General features: G+C 33.6%; 1 protein-coding gene across 2 annotated transcripts in view; it reads left to right on the top strand.

The window, feature by feature from the left end:
• Positions 1–4590: 4590 nt before the first annotated feature.
• Positions 4591–22975, top strand: part of col1a1b (collagen, type I, alpha 1b) — a 37414-nt gene continuing 19029 nt past the window's right edge. Inside the window, exons 1-33 of one of the 2 annotated variants that reach the window (XM_005155976.6) lie at positions 4591–4791; positions 5858–6046; positions 6590–6630; positions 6781–6807; positions 7217–7312; positions 8021–8086; positions 8320–8364; positions 8460–8513; positions 8622–8675; positions 8756–8809; positions 8934–8987; positions 10714–10767; positions 10857–10901; positions 10997–11050; positions 11776–11820; positions 12527–12580; positions 13395–13493; positions 13836–13880; positions 13998–14096; positions 14586–14639; positions 14717–14824; positions 14910–14963; positions 15904–16002; positions 16094–16147; positions 16259–16357; positions 16916–16969; positions 18238–18291; positions 18387–18440; positions 19616–19669; positions 20446–20490; positions 21090–21188; positions 21691–21798; positions 22784–22891. In XM_005155976.6, the coding sequence (XP_005156033.2) occupies positions 4710–4791; positions 5858–6046; positions 6590–6630; positions 6781–6807; positions 7217–7312; positions 8021–8086; positions 8320–8364; positions 8460–8513; positions 8622–8675; positions 8756–8809; positions 8934–8987; positions 10714–10767; positions 10857–10901; positions 10997–11050; positions 11776–11820; positions 12527–12580; positions 13395–13493; positions 13836–13880; positions 13998–14096; positions 14586–14639; positions 14717–14824; positions 14910–14963; positions 15904–16002; positions 16094–16147; positions 16259–16357; positions 16916–16969; positions 18238–18291; positions 18387–18440; positions 19616–19669; positions 20446–20490; positions 21090–21188; positions 21691–21798; positions 22784–22891 (2301 nt within the window). In that variant the 5' untranslated portion in view covers positions 4591–4709. 2 annotated transcript variants of the gene reach the window in all.

The raw sequence follows: 22975 nt of genomic DNA, 5'->3' as shown, positions 1-22975 counted from the left end.
GCGTGTAACTAGGGTTTCAGATTTCTGCGTATAAAACCAGCCTCTGCATATGGTTTTCCTGGGATAAGATCCATCTACTGTGCTATATCCAGCCACATAATAAAAGATGATAGAAGTCTTTGCTAACGTGTGAGCCAGGCAAACATCCTGGAGCATTTTGAAGACAATTCTCATGCATCTATCATTAGCCCCTTTCACACAGTTATACCAACACAATCTCACAGCAATTCGTAACTTTTGCTTTGGTGGTTAATTCAAAGAAATTTGTACAATCTAATTCGTACAATTTAGTACGATTTGCTCATCACCCAATGAGGGTTGGGGTTAGGGGTGGGGTTAGGTGGTTAGGAGGTTAGGCCACGCCTCCTTTTTAAAATCGCGAATTTTCGTACGACTCAACTCGTACGAATTCATAGGAATTAGCCAATAAACTGACAAAACGTAAAATACCTACGTTTCCTCGTGAGATCCGGCTGGTTATAACGGTAAATATCCAGAAAATTTCTGCATGACTTTACCAGTAAATTTAAAAATGACAATCGGTATAATTGAACTAAATACGCTAAATTGGCCAAAGTGTAGTGAATGCAAGAGTGTATGGGTGTTTCCCAGTGTTGGGTTGCGGCTAGAAGGGCATCCGCTGCGTAAAACACATGCTGGATAAGTTGGCAGTTTATTCTGATTGTTAGAGGGACTAAGCCGAAAAGAAAATGAATGAATACAACCCAAGCTCATTCTGGAAACGTAGCCCCGCGGACGTTTCTGGAGACCGCGATTTACGAGGCCGGAGGTACGTAAAGGCCGCGTTTAGTTTTTTTCGAGCGAACGCTGCGGGGCGGTGTGGCGGCGCTTCGCCCCTTCTCTTCGCGCTAGCCGGCCGACGGCTCGCCTCCGAGTGGAGGGCTTTCCCGATGCAAACAGTTTGTCCGCTTAGCTCACATCGTTGCGTCGGCGGAGGCCCCGGACGAGGAGGAGGAGGAGCCGGCCGCGGTGGACGACGACCGGGATCGAGTCCGGGGAACAGCAGGTTCCGGAAATCAGGTAAGACGAAAAATGGAATCCGAAAAATAAGGGCGAGAACGCGGCGGGATCCAAAAATGCAGTCGAAATCGAAGACGAGGGCTTTTGCTTTTTTTTTTTTTCTGGACGGCTTTTGCGAACCGTCGCTCGGGTTTAGGGAAGGAGGAGGAGGAAGAGGAGGGCGGCCAAGTCGGCCGATCCGGCGGCTTTTTGCGCGAGAACGGCACGGGCGCGAACGGCGCGCGCTCCCGAGAGGCGCCCGAGACGCGAAAAAAACGCGCACAGCGGCCTCTCGCGGATCCGCGAAAACAAAAATCGTGGTCCGCAGAAACATCCGCGGGGCTACGTTTCCACAATGAGCCCGGGTTGAATGAATAACTTGTTACACCAACACAATCTCACAGCAGTTCATAACATTTTGATTTAGTCGCTAATTCATACAAATTCGTACAATCTAATTTGTACAATTTAGTACGATTTGTCCATCCCCCATTGACAGTTGGGTTTAGGGGTGGGGTTAGGTGCCACGCCTTCTTTTTAAAATCGTAAAATTTCGTACGACTGAATTCATACGGATTAGCCACTAAACTGACAAAACGTAAAATACTTACGTTTTCTCGTGAGATCAGGCTAGTTACACCCAACTCTTCCCATCACTAATCGTTATTGACTGTAAAATAAAATATCTGCACATTAACAGGTTTTGTATTTTATGATTTACAGTTTTTTTAGTTTACGGTTATGAATTGGATTTTGAGACACTGATCTCTGGTAACAAAGTGATTTTTAATGACATTTTAGTAGTTTGAAACAATATATTGTATTAGAAAAAAAAATGTATTGGCAGTCTTTATTATCAGGTTTTAAAACTGTAATTTACAACACCAACACAGACAATATATCAGCTTAAACCAGGGGCATCGCTAGACCCTATAAAAAAATCGACAGTGCCCCAGTAAATGCTTTGAGATACGATTTACATATGCAAGTGTAATAAAGACGTTATTCTCTATGTGCAACCGAACCAACGCTGATGAAAGCAATGTTGATTAATCAAAAAGCAAACTGAGCATGTGCGCAGAAAATAAACAACAACACACCAGCGTGGCTCACGCACACCGCTCCTGCTTGACGCTGATGCGCTGCTCTGCTCCTAGTCCGGTTGTGAACATGCACGCCGAAAAATTAGGCAGGCCGCTCATGCGTTGTGAAACCGGCTTTACCAGCAAGCAGTGAGTTTTGCAAGTCAACAGAACAAAGTTTAAATAATATGATGGTGATCTAATTTATACTGCAGGGCTCCTGATAGATTTTCTTTTGGTATAAAGCAGAAAGGAGGGATGAAGTCAAAGAGGTAAGACTTAATAAATCTAATTCCCGGCCTTGAGTCGGATCTAAGACAACACACAACAGAAAATTCTATAAAATTGAATAATATTGATATAAAATTCTATCTTTGTATTCTATTGAATTGCCTATATAATGTCTAATATTTATGCAAAATATTTCTTTAATTATCTTAGCATCCAGGATTAATTTCTATTAATTATTTAGAATAATAATTGCATAATAACAATAGTACTGTTATTTATTTATCCATTTTTTGTTTTAGAATATGTATGTATATATATATATATATAAATATATGTATATATATATATGTATATATATATATATATATGTATGTGTGTATATATATATATATATGTGTGTGTATATATATATATATATATATATATATTTTTTTTTTTTAGAGGGGGTGCTGAGCCCCAGTAGAGCTTTATGTCTATAAATATTGACAATAAAAGTCACTTGTTTTAACTTTTCAACATCAAACATTCTTAGAGGAAAGATTATTCGCAATTTAAAAGCATAAATATGGAAAATCGTCAATATACAGATATGTTTTACATGCTTTAATTCAACAAAATGTCGCAGGAACACAGAAAAACTACATAAAAAGTGATGGAAATGATTAGTTCAGTTCAATCCACACGTTATTTTCATGCGCAATTTTTTTTTACATCTTAAATTTAGCATTCCTGATTCATTTTTGTAATGCAGTCGTGAACAAGTAATACATGTTTAGACGTAAAGATGTGAGAAAGGAGGTCAGACAGGGCCATGGCTCTTGAAGTTGCAACGTGTCCACAGAGCAATGAGCATGGTTTGATATAATGCCAGATGTTCTTCTGTCTCTCTCTCTCTCTCTCTCTCTCTCTCTCTCTCTCTCTCTCTCTCTGTTTGTCTCTGCTTAACATGTTGCATATGAAGAAGCTAATGGCGCACAGCTTTGCCTATATGTTCAGGCATGCAATGGACATTTGCACAAATATTCATGTCATGTTTTTCTATCTGTCATTATAACATCGAACACTTACTTATTTCATATCTCTGCGCTGCATGTACTGTAAGGATGACTGTGCATGAAGCAGTACTACTTTATTATCATTGATTTTTAATGCTGAGTTCCACACAATCGATTTGTGTTGGGAAAACATGAAGGAATTAAGCTAGCTTATTAGTTTTTACAAATTTAAGTGGATTGAACAGAAAACAGTTAAGTTGTTCCACCAAAAAAACTCAAGAATTGTGTTGTTTCAGCTCCTTTTATATTAGAAATTTGAGAAAATGACATTTTTTGAGTGTGAATATGTTAGTTTTTCTATTTTTAAATCATATTTCAAGTAATTTAGTTGTGTATTTGTCAATTTTATTAGTTGTATTTAATATACTTAAGCTTAAAGCTACTCAATGATGCCTTATTTGTGTATTTTATTTTAGTTTATGTTCATTTCACATGCACAAGATATGTTTTATTTGATTTAGTGATGTTTAATCCTTGAAGAAAGCTTAAATAACAAATCTTTGTTAATAGCCCAAGATTGTTGCAGGAGCAGAACAATGAGGAAATGTAGTTTTTAAAAGATTTAGCGCATTAATACAACTAGAAATGTCTATTTAGGCTTATATTTTAAAGGGAAAGTTCAAAATTTTGTCGTGATTTACTCATATTTTAAACATAGAGTTTGCAAAAGAAGATATGTTTAAGAAAAGCTGGGTCCAAAACAAGTCGATGTGCATTTTCCACACATTTTCCAGTACATGTTTCTGATCCAGCAAAGAAAGTCATGTAAAGTTTGTGCAGACATTTAATGTCTGAACATTTTGAAAGAGTAAACCCTATTTTCTGAACATCTAAACATCCCTCAAATTCACCAAAAAAACCAAGAAATAATCAAATTTGTCATCTGGTAAGCATAATAAATCAGTAAAAGCCCATGAAATATTCACAGAGGGTGCTGCATGTCCAAGTCAAAAAGAAGCACACCAGATCCTGACATTCAGAGAAGAGCAAGATATCCAGAATCCCTAACAAACGTCTCCATGTTTTCAAAATGTCCACGTTGTAATGAAGACTAGGAATAGTTTGACATGTTTTAAGGCGGCCCTTTGTCTTGGCTGAAGGAGGGACTCCCTTCGCCTTGAACATGTAGCAGATATCTTGCGCACTCAGCACCTCCCCAAAACTTTGGCATATAAAAGCCAGGGTCAAACATTTGTTTAGGCAGTAGGGAGTTTCTGCTAGGGTCTGGATTGGAGTTACACAGACCGGACCCTACGTGTATGAGTGAGGACAAAACAGGATTCCCCTAGCCTCAAAGAGTCTACATGTCTAATATTTAGACATGTTCAGCTTTGTGGATATCCGGTTAGGGCTGCTGCTCGCCGCAGTGGTCCTTGCAGTGAGAGGACAAGGAGAGGATGACAGTGAGTATGATTTTTACTCCTGCTTTTAACTCCAAAGATGCTTGACAGTGGACACTGGAGTACTGAGGAGGGGGAGATGTTGCAGCTCACCTGCACTCTGAAACTTTCTTGGGAATGTCTTGAGGAGGAAAGCCCTACCTTTTTATTCTCACCAGCGTTTTTTAAAAACTTCTAGAAATCTTTCTTTGTGCATCTTGCGGAGTTGTTGTTTCTTCATCGTGCTTGTTTTCTGCGCGCGTGCCCTTACATGTTAAGCGCGAGCACGCGCGCCTGAGTGATGTCCTCGAGCGAAGGATGCGCTGAAGGAAAAGACGACGAAAAGAAGAGAAGAGGGCTTTTAAAATCACTTATCTTCTCATTTTCACGCTTCTCAGTATTCTGTCATACATTAATCTATCGAAAACAGGATATAAACCCGCTTATCTGTGGATTACACTGCTTTTGTGATAGAACAGATGCAGCCGTTACTCTTGTAAACAAACGGTTTTGTCATGGTTAGCTTAGCCGTTAAGGTTTAACAATATACTTACAATTTCGCGTTTCTAAATGACAAACAAGATTTTTATTTGATATGGAAAACCCTTTAGTTTCCAGTTCATTAATTGTGAGTGTTCGGGGCGTGACGGTGCATTGAACAGTCAATAGCGCCACCAAGCGGTGGATTTTAACACTATATAGTCTTAAACATGATGAAGGCCTGTCTTTAACATCATCACCCTAATGCACCACGCCCAATTACACTATTTTATCCTAATTTTAAAGATTTTTAACAGTTAAATTAAAACAGTAAGGTCTCTAATGTTCACTCTCTGCATTTTGCAAGAGTAATGCTATTATCGTTGCTTTTGTGTTATACTTACCATATATTTCCTTCTAAATGTAACCTAGAGGTGTTTGTATTTGTATGTTTTAGAGACTTTTTTATTCACTTAGCACTCTGAGGGTGATATTTAGTTGCCTGTTTGGTTACAATTATCTTTTAAAATCAAATTGAGATATTATTGTGGACCCTTCAGTTCAATTGATTATCCTCCACTGTCCTAATTCATGCTTCTTGTCCTTGCAGTCTCATTCGGTAGCTGTACATTGGAGGGTCAGAATTACAACGACAAGGATGTATGGAAACCCGAGCCCTGCCAAATCTGCGTCTGCGACAGCGGGACGGTCATGTGCGACGAGGTGATCTGCGAGGATACATCAGACTGTGCCAATCCAGAGATTCCCGATGGAGAATGCTGCCCCATCTGCCCCGACGGTACTACCTCCACCTTCAACCTTGTGGTCATGCTAGCTCTGCCGCCCTCAAGTGTGCAAACGCTTAATCACATGCTCTGGGAAATATCTGTCATTGGCCTGTCATCATGCTGGAGCCCTATGGAGTTTTAATACTTCACTGGATTCTTTCACCATTGATGCCTTTACATGCAGCTGAGGGATTAAGGATGCTCTTGCTTGTAGCTGTTATTATTTTTCAACTAATAATGCATTTTCTGCACTGTTTTTCACAACAGTGTATGATGCATTGCACATCAATGTGCTTTCATATATATATATATATATATATATATATATATATATATATACACACACATTTTGTGTGTTTCGTTTTGTAAATGCATATTAAGCTTCATTTACACACAAAACAAAGTAATGATGCTTTGTTTTGCTATTGTTATTGCTAAAAGTACTTGCTTATTTATTTATTTATTATTTCTACATACTTTTTTATTTTTTAGTTTATCTTTACATTAGCTGTTTTATTTAATTTCTGAAATATGTTTAATTTATTCCATAGAAGAAGAGACTGCAGGTCCTGAGCCTCCATATGTTGATACCGTGGTTAGTGTGAATTTTATTGCGTATAAAAAATGAATGCATCACAATAATGTGCATTAAGCACATTGAAACATGTTTATGTTATATTTGCAAATTGCTCCAAGGTAATTAAATTGCACTAAATTGCAAATATTTCACATTTTTCATCTTTAGGGTCCTGCTGGCCCAAGAGGAGACCCAGTGAGTAGACTTTTTGTTGTTGAAAATCTACTTACCAGCTTATTATGAATGTTTTTTTCCTACTATGTTTTGAAGACTAGTAATAAAATGAAACAAAAATGCACAATGGGGTTTTCAAGAGTACAAATGTCATAGGTGTTAAAAAGCTTGTATTCATATTAGAGGTAAACTGAAGGTAGTTATTAAGCATTTAACCTGTTGACCTTTACTTGTTCCGCTGACCTTTGACCTCTTTAACCTTATGTAACTTGCACAACGTTGCATATTAAAGCTTTTTATATATATTATGTCACTTACAGCACAGTTTAAAACTTTATATGATATTTTATACACGTTATGCAAAACAAAATGATAATAAAATCAGTATGGAAAGAAATTATTGTTCATGGGTCTCTGCTGTGTTTTACAGGGTCCTGTTGGGCCTCCTGGCAGAGATGGTACTCCCGGAGAGAATGGACTCCCTGGCCCTCCTGGTCCTCCTGGGACCTCTGGCCTTGGCGGCGGAGTAAGGAATTAATTCCGATATTTATATATATTATTTTTTATTTAATCTGTGAATCTGGATTTGAGTTATCTGCATCCTACAATTATATTTAGGATAACCAGACAGAAAGAATCTGTGCATAGTCTTCCACTGCTACACAGTAGATTTTTATGTTTGCCATAGAATATATGATATATATGAAGGTAAATACAGTAAAAATGTGTATTATTATTGCAATAAAATACTAAAGTAATAATTAACTTTTAGTAAAAATAAAATAATAAACAAAATATTGTTTAAAAAGATTTTTTATACATCGATTTCCTTCAGAAATTGCTAGTAATGCACAAAATGCAATGTGACATTTTTAGTAGAAATACTGAAGTTGAACGTCTTGTATTTTAATAATCTTATTCATTACAACAACCAAAATAATATGAGCTTACTGTGTAGTTCAGTACCTAACTATGTGAACAGCTCCCATCATTCCCACCACTAGGATTCACATTAGGTTGAACAGGAATAAAAGCAGACTGTGCACTCTTTAAAAGCAGTTTTTAAAGGTGTTTGTGGTTTATCAGATGCATGCTTTAATTTACATCCATGTGTATGACGAGTTCATTATTATCTGGCATTAAAATGAACTCAATCCTTGAGTAGTTCAGCAATAAATAATGAGCTGAAGATAATCACAGAAGCTCATACTTTGATTCTCTTGCTCTCCCGCAGTCTTTCCTATCCCAGATGGCTTATGGCAGTGAGAAATCCAGCGGTCCTCCTCAACCCGGACCAGCAGTAAGTCAGCTTCTCTATTTTTCCTCTTGTTCCTGTGGACAGAATAATCAGAATTTCTGATTATTCTGCACTCTTCTGTACATATCATAACTCACTGTTATTGTGCATAAACATCAATAACACTTTTAGAATCGGCCATTTAACAATGTTTAATGTTGTTAACAATAAATACTGGCTTTTAGGTGTACATTATTATTATGTCTACATTTAACATGTTGCTTTCTCTCTTGTAGGGCCCCATGGGTCCCCGTGGCCCCCCAGGACCTGCAGGTTCACCTGTAAGTTGGTTTTAATACTATAAAATAAATAGGTTAAGATTATAAACTAAATCTTTTACCTGAAATCTAACTGTATTTGTCCGTGTTTTTCTCAGGGCCCTCAGGGATTTACTGGCCCCCCAGGCGAGCCTGGTGAGCCTGGTTCTCCTGTAAGTACCTTGCATTTACTTTATTCATTCTTAGTGTTTCTATGTGGGAAAACTTTACATTTTACAAAGCATATATGCTGGTAAATATTATTATTAATCTGTTTGCAGGGTCCAATGGGTTCTCGTGGTCCTCCCGGCCCTCCTGGAAAGAACGGAGAAGATGTGAGTGTTTCTTTTCCTCCTTTAAATCATCTTCAGTAAGTCCTTCATGCCTATTTATATTGGTTTTTGCTCTTCCTTAGGGTGAAGCTGGCAAAGCAGGCCGTCCCGGTGAGCGTGGAGCAGCTGGGCCTCAGGTGAGATATTTTTCATTAATATTCATAGACATTTTGAATTAGTGTGTAGGACATGCTCATTGTGATGTAATATATATGTGGAGTTGTACACAATATAGATTGCATTGTCATGCTAATTTCACAGGGTGCTCGTGGATTCCCAGGAACCCCTGGACTCCCCGGCATCAAGGGACACAGAGTGAGTATGACAGCAAATAATATTTTTATTTTATTTTATTGCTTAAAAGATTCAATTATGTTTATTTATACATTGTCATTGTAAAGCCATTTTTGTAATACTCATATGTATTTAAATTATTTGTGTTTTCTGTTTTATGTGCAATACTCATGCATCTTTGCATAAATTAAGTATAAATAATCAGATTGTATAAAAATAAGTAATTAAATGTGTTATTTTATATTAGGTTGCATTATTTCTTTAGATATTCTTTAATATAATGCTCATTAAATGTGTTGTTTTTTTTATTTTGTGTACAATATTGCTTAATATTTTTTTAGCTATTTAAGATTTAGATTAGCTTAGATTTTAGCTTTGTTTAATGCGATTTCTCATCATATGTTTTTAGGCTATATACATTAATTTATATTAAGTAATTCTACATTAAGTAATTAAATAAATAAATATAAAATTGCATAAAATAAGTCATTAAATGAGTCTAAAGTAATAAAATAAGTCATAAAATGTATTATTTTATATTAGGTTTCATAATTTTTTAGATATTCATTAATATAATGCTCATTAAATGTGTTGTTTTTATTTCGTGTACAACAGTGCTCAGGATACATAAATAATTTATATTAAGTCATTCTACATTAAGTAATTAAATAAATAAGTATAAAATAATGCAATTGCATAAGATAAGTTATTATATGAGTCTAAAGTTATAAAATAAGTAACTAAATGTATTATTTTATATTAGTTTGCATTGGTTTTTTTTTAGATATTCATTAAAATAATGTTCATTAAATGTGTTGTTTTTTATTTTGTGTACAATATTTCTTAAAATGTGTGTTTTGTAAGCTAATTTAGAGTTAGATTAGCTTAGATTTTAGCTATTTGTTTAATACAATTTCCCATCATATGTGTTTAGGCTACATAAATTAATTTACATGAAGTTATTCTACATTATGTAATTAAATAAATAAGTATAAAATAATGCAATTGCATAAGATAAGTTATTAAATGAGTCTAAAGTTATAAAACTTTTATAAACGTATTATTTTATATTAGGTCGCATATTTATTTTTAGATATTTATTAATATGCTCACCAAATGTGTGTACAATAATGCTTAAAATGTGTTTTTTTACCTCCTTTCATACATTCCAAAATTTTTGTTATTTATTTAATGAAATTTCCCTTCATGTGTGTTTAGGCTATATACATTAATTTACAATAAGTAATTAAATATATATAAAATAATGAAATTGCATGAATAAAAAATGTATTAAATGGATTATTTTATGTTAGGTTGCATATTAATTTTAGATATTCATTAATATACTCACCAGATGTGTTTATTTTATTTAATTTGGTCTACAATGTTGCTTAAAATGTGTACATTCTAAATTTTAGCTATTTATTTAATGCAACAAGAAGTACAGCTTTCTGTGAATGTTTCAAAACTGACATTTTATTGCAAATTGCATTGTTTACACACTTTAGTTTAAGTTAACAATTCACTTCATTAACTATTTTATTAACTGCTTATCATTAAGATATAACCTGTTTATTAGTACTTCTTAAATATAATCCTATTCTACATCCTTAATTCTACCTAATATCAAAACTACTACCATAATAACTATTAATAAGCAGCAAATTAGTAGTCTATTAAGCTTAAGTCTAATAATAGTGAGAATTGTACCTTAAAATAATGACCGTAATTTTATTGCTTCATTCAGGGATTCCCTGGTCTAGATGGATCTAAGGGAGACGCTGGCATTGCTGGACCTAAGGTTAGATTTTTATTTTTCACATGCAGATATTATTATTCACATGTATGCCACATTGCATCCTCAATTAATCATATTTTCACTCTGTTTAGGGAGAAGCTGGTTCTCCTGGTGAGGCTGGAACTCCTGGAGCCATGGTGAGTGGATTCGGACAGCATTAAGAGATCATGTAGATATCTTAAAACCTAAAACTAGTCTCATATTCGCTCCTTTTTTTTCCTTCTTTATTCAGGGTGCTCGTGGTTTGCCTGGTGAGAGAGGTCGTCCTGGTCCTCCCGGTCCTTCTGTAAGTAACTACAATCTTACAAAAACATCTTGAGTTGATTCATTTAAACTTTATGTTGAATATTCAGTACAGTCTTATCATGTTTACACCTCATATGTTTATTTTGCTTATGCATTTATGAGCAATACATACTGATTGTTCTTGAGTAAACATTTATAAGTGTGATAATTTGAAGTCTGCATTAATGCAAACAAATTAAAGTCTGTTACTTGATTATTGAACAAAATGCATGGATATTTATAAATTGCTTTCACATGTATAGTCATTCTTATTTCAAGAATTGCTGGCTTGTGCGAATCTCAAAAGAATAGTTCACCCAAAACTGAAAATTCTGTCTTCATTTACCTGTCATACGCTTGTTGTTTTAGTTAAACACAAAAGAAGATATTTTGAAAAATTCTGCAAACCTGTAACCATTGATGTCCATAGAATTTGTATTTCCTTCTATGGATGTTATGAATGGTTACAGGTTTCTAACATTCTTTAAAATATCTTCTTTTGTGTTACAAATCGATAACCAGTGAGATCTATAGTAGGAAATACAAATTCTATGGAGGTCAATGGTTACAGGCTTCCAGCTTTTTTCAGAGTAAATTTAATAGTGAGTACATGTCGTAGTTAGTAACATTCACATTTTGGGTGAACTGTCCCTTTAAATCAGTGTTCAGGTTATCATTCACTATTATCACTGGATTATAAAAATGAATCCGCTTTGTTTTCTGCAGGGTGCACGTGGTAATGATGGTAACACTGGCGCTGCCGGACCTCCCGTAAGTCTCAATATTCTGTGAATACAAGCAGTTATTTACTGTATGATTATACATATAATTTAAGTATTTCAGTCTGATTGATAGTCAGTACAATTTACCTTGATTTTATAGTCATTTTTTATAAATCATACAGATTTAAGTATGTGTTTGTGATGCTTTAAAATGTTAAGTATAGTCCACTTGAAGTTATATTATGAGAACTTGAGTGTTTGAGTAATCTGGGAAGGTTATTGACAGGTAGTTGTAACAATAAACTGCAAAAAAAAAGTGTTTTTGTCTTGTATCTTGTCTAAATATCTAAAAATTCTTAAATCAAGAAGCATTTTTAAACAATATTGTTTTATTTTCAGAAATAATTAGTCAAAATTAAGTAAAATAATCTTGTTTTTGGTTTGAAATCAGATTATTTTACACATTATTTTGATTGTTTTGAGGGAAAACTCGTTTAATTTTGACCTTTTATTTCTTTGACCTTTTATTTCTGAATACGAAACAATATTTTTTGCATGTCTTGAAAATTATTATTGATTTAAGAATTTTTAGATAATTGGACTAGAAATGAGTCAAAAACTCAAGCATCTCTGCAATGTAATCTTTACAGTATGATGTTGAGACTTTAGCATTGTCTGATCAGAGCGGGGTGAATCTTAAAAGTCCTTTTTATGTATTTGATGTCTTTTGTTTAACTACCTTTTCATATTTTTAGGGACCCACTGGCCCTGCTGGTCCTCCTGGTTTCCCTGGTGGTGCTGGTGCTAAGGTACAGCAAACGAAACACAATTTTGCACCCATTTTACATTAAGTTCACTCACATTTTAAATTTTTTCGTGGTCATGTATTAGTTCAGATGACAATAGTATATTGGTATAAAAGCAATGCAATATTATTAAACACATACAAACACATCCAGAACACAATTAAGTTGTTTCTTAACTCTTGCATAGATGGGATACCAATAAAATGGACTGCTAAATGAGTAAATTAGAAGTCACTTTCCTAAAAATAATTGTTTTAATCACTGTTTTTTTTGTTTTGTTTTTTTTAACACACTTATGCACTCATTTTACATTAAATGCACCCACATTTTAATGTTTTTCATGGTCATGGATTGGTGGAGATGACAGTAGTATATTCGTATATTAGTATAAAAGCAATGCAATATTATTAAACACACACAAATACATCCGAAACACAATTAAGTTGTTTTGTAACTCTTGTATAGATGTTATACCAATAAAATGCACTGCTAAATGAGTAAATTAGGAGTCACTTTCCTAAAAATAATTGTTTTAATAAATATTTTTAAAAAACACACTTATGCACCCATTTTACATTAAGTGCACCCACATTTAAATGTTTTTCATGGTCATGGATTGGTGCAGATGACAATATTATATTGGTATACTGGTATAAAAGCAATGCAATATTATTAAACGCACACAAACACATCCAGAACACAATTACGTTGTTTCTTGACTCTTGTATAGATGTTATAGCAATAAAATGCACTGCTAAATGAGTAAATAAGGAGTCGCTTTCTTTAAAAAAATCAATCATGTTTTTTTCTTCTGAAGGGAGAAACTGGCGCTGCTGGAGGTCGTGGTTCAGAGGGACCTCAGGGACCCCGTGGTGAGCCTGGTAACCCTGGACCTGCTGGTGCTGCCGGCCCTGCTGTGAGTATTTGCTATATTAAAAAAGAAAATCTTGCTAATTTGATAGAAAGATTTCTACATTTTGAAAGAGAATCGGTATACGTTGGTGGTTTAATTAGAAGTAGAAAAAGTTGGATTATCTACAAAATAGTAATTTATTAAATGCATTTTTTAAGTATTGTGTTTATCCAATTAATTTGTTCATTTGGCAAAGTTTAAATGTACTTTTTTAATGGATAAAACTTTAAAAAGCTAATGCAACAAACACAATATAATGATTGGCTGTTTATTACAGTGTGTGGTGAATAAGATAAACGTCATCAGCTTTTAATAGCGAACTTCTCTTTTGTTCTTTCTCCATAGGGAGGACCTGGTTCTGATGGCACTCCTGGTGGCAAAGGATCTCCTGTAAGTATTCTTATATTTTATTTATATAACTTTACTTGGTATTTATTAATTAAAATTCATTGTATTAATCCACCCAATTCTGTATGTAATTAAACTGGTTTGCATGGCCATTTTAAGGGTGCTGCTGGTATTGCTGGTGCTCCTGGTTTCCCTGGTGCTCGTGGACCACCAGGACCCGCTGGACCTAATGGAGCTCCAGGCCCCAAAGGAAACAATGTATGTTTACTGCTTTTTATAGTGCATTCATAGGGAATACTCAGGGTTTATAAGTATGTTTTTGCACTCTTTTGTTTAATTGAAATTGGTGTGAAACTGGTTTAAAGATCTAAATAATAGTCTGTAATTTGACAACACACTTCATCACCCAAAATGAATATTTACTGACCTTTTTGTATTTATAAACCTGTGTAAATTGTTTCCTGGAACACAAAAAAAAACACAAAAATGTTATCATTTCTGTTGCTATTATTATATATTATATGTATTATTATATATTTTATTACATGGGTGAATGGGACCCAAAACTGTTCAGTTATCAGAATTCTACATCATTTTGTTTGCATTTTAATTGCAGGTTTAGATTAAAATAAATGAATAATAGCAAGAAAAAATAATTTATAGGAGAACTATCACTTTCTTTCATTTAAACTTTTTTTAAAAGTTTACATGGTACTGTAAAATTAATATTTTATTCTCTTATTTCAGGGAGATCCTGGTCTCCAAGGCCCTAAGGGAGATGCTGGTCCTAAGGGAGAGCCTGTAGGTATCTTTAAAACACAAATCATTCCTCCTAAAACCTCTGCTGTTTTAGTAATCGTTATCGTTCTCTTTTGTAGGGTCCAGTTGGACCCCAAGGTCTCGCCGGAAACGCTGGTGAGGAAGGAAAGAGAGGAGCTCGTGGTGAGCCTGGTGCTGCTGGACCTGTCGGACCTCCTGGAGCCCGTGTAGGTTTAACGTACTATAACGGGAACAAATGCATACAAGAATGCTTTGTTTTTTAGTTCACTTATTTTCTTTTTCTTTTAAAAGGGTGCTCCTGGCAACCGTGGTCTTCCTGGTAGTGATGGCGCACCTGGACCTTTGGTGAGATTATTAATACAGCACACAAATGTGACAAATCAAGAATAAATCTGTTTACATGTAATTTAAGCTCTGAAAACCAGAGTCAATTGTGCTTGAGAAAATTTTGGAATCAGTAAGGCTGCATTTATTTGACCACGTTTTTAAAAAGAAAGGTGATACAAATATGTAAATAAAAGTCATATTTCAATATATTGTTTACATTTAAAAGTTTTGCAGTGTAATATACTTAAAATGCTAATTATTCAGATATTCTTTTTTTTTTAAATGGAAACCATGACTGAAATCAAAAGTAAATATTGCATTTATTTAAATTTAAACATATATTTATTTAAATATATTCAAATATGCAAGAAATACACAAAAGGTTATTATAAAAGAGATCAAAAGCTATTTAAACGATGTTGTTTCTTAAGAATTCAGTTTCTGAAAAATATGTATCAGTTTCCACAACAACGTTAATGCCATCACAACATTTAAGTTACATTGTTGCGTTGCTAAAAGCAGTTTCCCTATATTTCTTTATCAAAACATGCTCTTTTGACCAATATATATATATATATATATATATATATATATATATATATATATATATATATATATATATATATATATATATATATATATTATTATGTTGCAATTATATTCATGTTGCGATATATTATATATTATTATATTATTATTATTATTAGTTAATTTGGCATATTTTTAGCACGTCTTTTTCTTACAGAGTACTTTTACCTATGCATATCCAAACAGAAGTCATCTTCTAATAAACTAAACATATAATAATAAAATATTTGTTAAGCTCACAGCACTCAGTTTAGTTCATTCCTTCTCACAGTGAAATGCATGGGGAAGGAGCTGTCCAGGGTCCTGTAGTAGATTTCGGTTGTAGAAACACTGATTTACTAAAGATAATCTCATTTTAATCTACTTTCAGGGTGCCCCTGGCGAGCGTGGAGCCAACGGACCAATGGGAGCTCAAGGAGCCTCTGGAGAGTCTGGTCGCCCAGGAGAGCCAGGTCTGCCTGGATCTAAGGTAAATTACTTTTTATTTTAATTGGTCCAAGCATTATTAGCAGTATAAAGAGCATCTTAAAGTATTTAACCTAAACTGTTCTCTGTTGTAGGGTATGACTGGTGCCCCTGGAAGCCCTGGACCTGATGGCAAAGCTGGACCTTCTGTAAGATTTTATTTTTGTCATTCATTGTGTAGTTTTTGTATGCAGTGTAGAAATGATATCAGATATAATCTTGTGTTTAAATGAATGTTTGCATGAATGTCTAACTCACAGGGTGCACCTGGACAAGATGGTCGCCCTGGACCACCAGGACCTGCCGGATCTCGTGGTGCTCCTGGAGTTATGGGATTCCCTGGGCCCAAAGGAACCGATGTAAGTTATTGTGATAATTGAACTAATTTTAAGTCTAATTAATTATATAAAAGACTGTTCAAAGTGAGTGAGTGATGCAAGATTAACCTTATAAAGACTGCTGATGCACATTTCAAGATTAACATTAACTTGATTGAAGCTTCTTTTTTATATGGCTTTTGAAGCATGTTTAATTTTTCATTTCTTAATCGCTCTATTTTATTATAATAAATAATTATAAACCACAAAGATTTAATCATAAAATTAATTCCACAACTTTTTATCATTATTTTTATGCATTTTATTTATGCATTTGTAAGTAGCATCCTTTCCTCATTTAGCATGAGCTAAATATTCTCAATATATCATATGTATTAGTATTGTATGATATGATACATGAAACATAATTGAAAAAAAAAAAGTAATATATGATCTTTATTTTTTATGGTATTTATTTTTTTGTTCAAATTGTTTAAAAATGAGGTTTCTTAGTTATTTTAAGTTTTATTTTTAAAGTATTTATGAATGTCAGCTTGTACCAACTGCTTGATATTCACATATATTTGTTCTTCCTTTTAGGGTGAGAGTGGTAAACCTGGTGAGAGAGGACTTGCTGGACCTACTGGCCCTCTGGTATGTACCAAAAAGGGTGGGAAATGCTGGCAAATTGGATAAAAATGCTTAATAATTTAAGATAAGATGACATAATTACCCCTTGCTCAATTAAACAAAGTTTATCATGACTGCCGTAAGTACTGTAATAAAAGGAACCTCACATCTGCTCTAATTGTGTTTGAGCTTTATAAGCAATAACACATCGCTGTTGTCAGTAAAGGGGCTAATCAGCATTTAGATTAGTCTGTTATGTTTTAGATTTAATATCCAGTTTATCCCTGGAGTGGCTTTTGAACTTTTATGACTTAAAAAAATTAAGCATTTAAAATAATTTATTGCAATCAATGTCAATAGACAGTGTTCACCCCTCCAGATATCTCATTTAAATTAATATTTTTATAGGATACTTTACAATACATTTGTGCATATGCATTAGATTTGTCAGTACCAAAGCCAAAACTGGCACTAATCTCACAAAAAAACTGAAGATGCAGTCCATACACACAGAGCCGGAGCAAGCTGAACTGCCGCCCTTGGCAGCCGCCTAGGTTGCCTCTATGGAGCCATGCATACACACACAAATTAACATGTTGGGAGGAAATATTAAACACAATTTTAATAAACAGGAAAAATCATAAGAAACATGAATTACAACTACAAAATTTTAAATAAATTTTATATCTTTTTTTATCAATACCTCATTTGAAGTGAATTTAACATGTTAGCTGACCAAACTCTTTATTCAATTAAAGTAAAAGTTTACATTTAACCCTATGCCATTATTTAAGTAAAGATTTGCAAATTTAAAAAGGTATTTTTTCAAAGTTAATCTTGCAAAGGTTAAAAAAAGAAATAAAATAAAAAAACCAGGGGTAAATATTGTCCCTTAAAGAGAAAAGTACATTTCTGCCTATAGTCCTGATTTACAGTTTAACTAATCTTGTGCATTTCTTTAACCTTTTTTTTTTTTAATGTTTGAGCGGATTCATCTTGTACACATAGACATTACCTATATGCAATAAAACTGCAGGTTAACTATGTTTATGCATAATAACTTTAATTGTTAAAAGCTATTAGTTACTAGTCAATTAGTTATTAGTAACTTATAAAGTAATGCAACTAATAACCTTAAGTTTTGTGAATGTGATTGTAATGCAATAATGTGCACCTTTTTTTAAAGCTGCTTTGAAACAATAATTATTGTGAAAAGCAATATACAAATAAACCTGAGTTGAATTCAAATGAATTGAATTATGATCATTGTGTGTTTCTCTGTATTTCCAAAGGGAGCTCCTGGTAAGGATGGTGATATCGGTAGTCCCGGTGCTCCTGGACCTGCTGTAAGTCTGCTAAAACCTTTAAAAGTTTGATGTATTACAAATCTATTATTTCAGTGTGAACTGTTCTGACTTTGTTCTGGCCTGTCGTCTCATAGGGACCTGCTGGAGAGAAAGGAGAACAGGGATCTGCTGGTCCTTCTGGATTCCAGGTACATTTTTAGATGCTCATCATCAACACAGACCCTTTTACTTGTGTAATTTAGAAGAAATGCCTAGTATTTTTAATAATAAGTAAGTATTATCAATAGCTTTTGATTCATGCGCAAAGCTGGAATATCGCATAAAGCATTTGCAAATAAATCACCATTTCCATCCTAAAAGTCAAGGGAAAAAAAATAATCAATTCCTGATTAACTGGTGGCATTTATCCAAAAGAAAATGTAATTTGTGCATGTTTTTAATGCATATTTTCTAAATTTATGCACAAAATTTTTAATTTTTTGAGTATTAGGCAATATATTTATTATGTGTAGGTGATAGACACGTATACATAGAAACAAAACTGTATAAAAACAATATTGTTACATCGATATTTAAATTTATATACAGTTTGTATCATATTTTAAATCTAAACATAAATACATTTTCTCAAATATTTGCATGCATGTGTGTATTTATATAGAAATAGTCAATATACACATCACACACATATATATTATGTCAAAACAATCTTATTTTTCAACAAATTTTATATTTTATTTTGAAATTATGTGAACAAAACAAACGATGTGGACAATCAGCATACAACATTGAGTATAACAAAAGACATGCATATATAAAATGAACAAAATACAGCAATGCAGGAAGTTGTTAAGTAATATTAATAATAGTAATGCTAACGACAACAATAATGGTAAAAATAAAAAGGATCAACTAAAGAGTAAATGAAAAGCAAATTTTTATTTTGCATGCAATAATTATATTTTTACCTCATTTTTTTTAATGTGATATTACATAAAGTGCATAAAAATGGTTGGACGGAAACATCACTATTGGTGTAATTTAGTTTTATTCATCTGCTTTTTATAATGTAGAGTCAAATCACATAGATGAAGAATACATACCTGTCAACATTCGGTTGTGAAAATAAGGGATACACCCACCATAATAAGGGATTCCCCCGGGATAGAACTGTAAAATACGGGAGAATCCCTGGAAAAACGGGATTGTTGACAGGTATGAGAATAGAGAATAGTAAATATAGTAAAAAAACATTCCAGCAAATCAGGTAGACAGGAGAGTAGTGCAATAATGCTGGTGTATTTCCAGCTAAACTTAAAATTGATTTAGTCATTTAATACAATCATTATTTGTTCTCTTCCAGGGTCTTCCAGGTGCACAGGGTGCTACCGGTGAGACTGGCAAACCCGGTGAACAGGTATGGATGATCGCTCAAACATGTCTAGAGTAAAAACAAAAATGATTTCTCAGAGCATTTCTCACAATATGAATGTTTAGGAAATAACCATAAAATATGACTCCTAGTCAAACTTGGTCAGAACAAACTCATCTTGATAATGCTTTGATTGAAAGGCACAGTATCTAATGGATCACTATTGACCAGCACTGTCCTGCTTGTAATGATTCAGAAGGCTTTTTAATGAACTGAACTCTCTTAAGGACATTTTTAGCAAAGTGGCACCAGATATAATGTTAGAATTTTTATAATGTATTAGCGCTAAAAATCCTATTTAATTTATGTACCATTTGTTTGTTGTTTTAATTGTATATTTAACATTAAAATGTTCTTGCCATGAAAAAAGCCTTGGTTGCTGACATGGCATTAAAAAAACATTACCAAAACTGCTTCAGACAACTGCATTATAACAATATTTGCACAACTTTTATTACTGTAGTTTCTGGAATCCCTCAGGCTCATTTGTATGAAGAGTTTTTGAGTATAATATGTCACGGTTTACTTCATTTTGCTATCCTCATTTACATAAATAAACTATAGTGTCCTGTACAACAATACAAACAAAATCCAAACAATTATAGCTGTTGTCTGAGTTTTTTTGTTTGTTTTACTGTATGCTTGCTGTATGGAGTTTAGGTTAAGTCACCATAATCAAGCGTATTGTAAACAATCATTTCATATTAAAAAAGCCAATCAGCATTTAATCTGTGTTATTGATTATGTTGATTGTTTAACAGGGTCTTCCTGGTGAAGCTGGTCCTTCTGGCCCTTCTGGTCCCAGAGTGAGTATATTCACATAAATATCCTTCATCTCAATCTGTAATACACACCTCTGTTTTCCGCTTTTGCACTTATTAAATGTATTCGCACTATTACTGATATATATATATATATATATATATATATATATATATATATATATATATATATATATATATATATATATATATATATATATATATATATATATATATATACATATATACATATATAGGAAATTCTTTTTGTATCTGTATGTTGTTTTTCAATTAACAACATACTTTAAAACAAAATATAGATGCAAAAGAAAGAAAAAGAAATAAATAGAAAAGCAATATTTTATAGTATGAAATGATGTAAAAGCTGTTTAAAAATATATATATTGCTTGATTATTTCACATTTTAAAAATGTAGTGTTATACATTCCATGCAAATCAAACGCTATTGGCTATTTTTTTAAAGGGGAGGAGCTACTCTATGCCCCTCCCTGTCTTTGTCAGACATCACACAGTACTGCACATTTCAAAGCACTTCACAGCACCTTTAAATATAAACAACTACAGTAGTTTCTGTTTACTTGTAATGAAATACAGTAGAGTAATGTTGTAAATGTCTCCCGTAGGGTGACCGAGGTTTCCCTGGTGAGCGTGGGTCCCCTGGACCTGGTGGCCCAACCGGCCCTCGTGGAGCCCCTGGATCCCCTGGTAATGATGGTGCAAAGGTAAGACTCCTGTTTCAATAACATAATGAGATATATATTTGTATTCCCGTCATCAGTACTAAAAAATTAAATAAATAAAAATAATAACTTGACATAGAATTTAAATATCGGAACTCTCTAGGAATTTAAAGGGATAGTTCACCCAAAATTGAAAATGTACTCAATATTTACTCTCCTTCAAGTGGTTTTGTTCGTCTAAAAACAAAAGAAGATAGTTTGACAATGTTGGTAACCTGTAAACATTGCCATCGATAGTTGGAAAAACAAATACTATAGAAGTCAATAGTCACCGGTTTCCAACATTTTTCTAAATATCTTCTTTTGTGATCAACAAAAAAACAGAACTCATAAAGGTTTAACACAAGTAAAGATTGTCCTTTTTGGGTGAGAGCTTGTAAGTTTATCTGGATAAAAGCATTTACAAAATTAATAAATGTATGGCAAATGTAAAATGCAGTACAGAGATGTCAGAGAAATAACCTGATGCTTTTTGTGTGTTCAGGGAGAGCCTGGTGCCGCTGGAGCCAACGGTGGTGTCGGACCCGCAGGGATGCAGGGAATGCCCGGAGAGCGCGGTGCTGGAGGAATGCCCGGAGCCCGAGGAGACAGAGTAAGATTATTACACTCATTCATCTGCAGCATTTTGACATTCTACCATCAGATATTTGTGCAAAATGATATCCGAGTTAGCGTTCATGAGTGTTGGGGATAGATGGATGGATAGATAGATAGATATAGATAGATATAGATAGATAGATAGATAGATAGATAGATAGATAGATAGATAGATAGATAGATAGATAGATAGATAGATAGATAGATAGATAGATAGATAGATAGATAGATAGATAGATAGATAGATAGATAGATACAAAATGCACATTATAGACTTAATTATATGTAGACTTTAGTTGTCCATCACATGTGTACACTGTAAAAAGTGTTTAGTTGATTTTACTTTTAAAAAGTGAGTAGACCCATTATCAATTATTAGGTAAATGTATGAAAAAGTATGTGCATAATTCTAAAAAATTAAGTTACATGAACTTAACATTTATAAATTACAACAGAACCAACATTTATTTAAGTAAAATCAATTAGTCACTTTTACGGTAATGGATTTACTCGTTTATTTTAAGTAATAGCTGTTTACAGTGTATAAATGGCCAATAATACATTGTAAAAACACAAAATTATATTGTTTTTAATTAGGTTTAGATCATGCTCCATGAAGATATTTTGAAAATTCCCTACAATTAATATGTCAAATATAATTTGTGATTAGTGATATGCTTTTCAAAGAACTTTAAAGGTGATTTTCTCAGTTGGGGTTTTAAAAATGTTCATATTCCAGATATTCATATAGATATATCGCAACTAAATATTGTCCTATCCTAACAAACCATACATAAATAGAGAACTGTAAAAGATTTATTGACCCTTATGACTGCTTTTGTTGCCCTTACTTAACCTAAATTGTCTTTTAATATTTCATCCAATGATTCTTGTTCTTAATATGACAGAACGTTTCGGTACATTTTCACCTATTTCAGTATAGCTTTATAAACAGTATTGATGCTGTGCTTTCTCTTTAGGGTGATGGTGGTCCTAAGGGTCCTGATGGTGCTCCTGGCAAAGATGGCGTGCGTGGCATGACCGGCCCTATTGGACCTCCTGGACCCAGTGGTGCTCCTGGTGATAAGGTAAAGACATATGAAACATTTATTAGATAGCATTGAAAGATTAACACCAATGTTGTCAAGCAATTACGTTTCAGCTTCAAAGTC

Source organism: Danio rerio, chromosome 12 (genome assembly GCF_049306965.1).
Source record: "Danio rerio strain Tuebingen ecotype United States chromosome 12, GRCz12tu, whole genome shotgun sequence".
Taxonomy (NCBI): Eukaryota; Metazoa; Chordata; class Actinopteri; order Cypriniformes; family Danionidae; genus Danio; species Danio rerio.
Note: the sequence above shows the minus strand (reverse complement) of the source record. Positions and strands in the feature narration are given on the sequence as shown.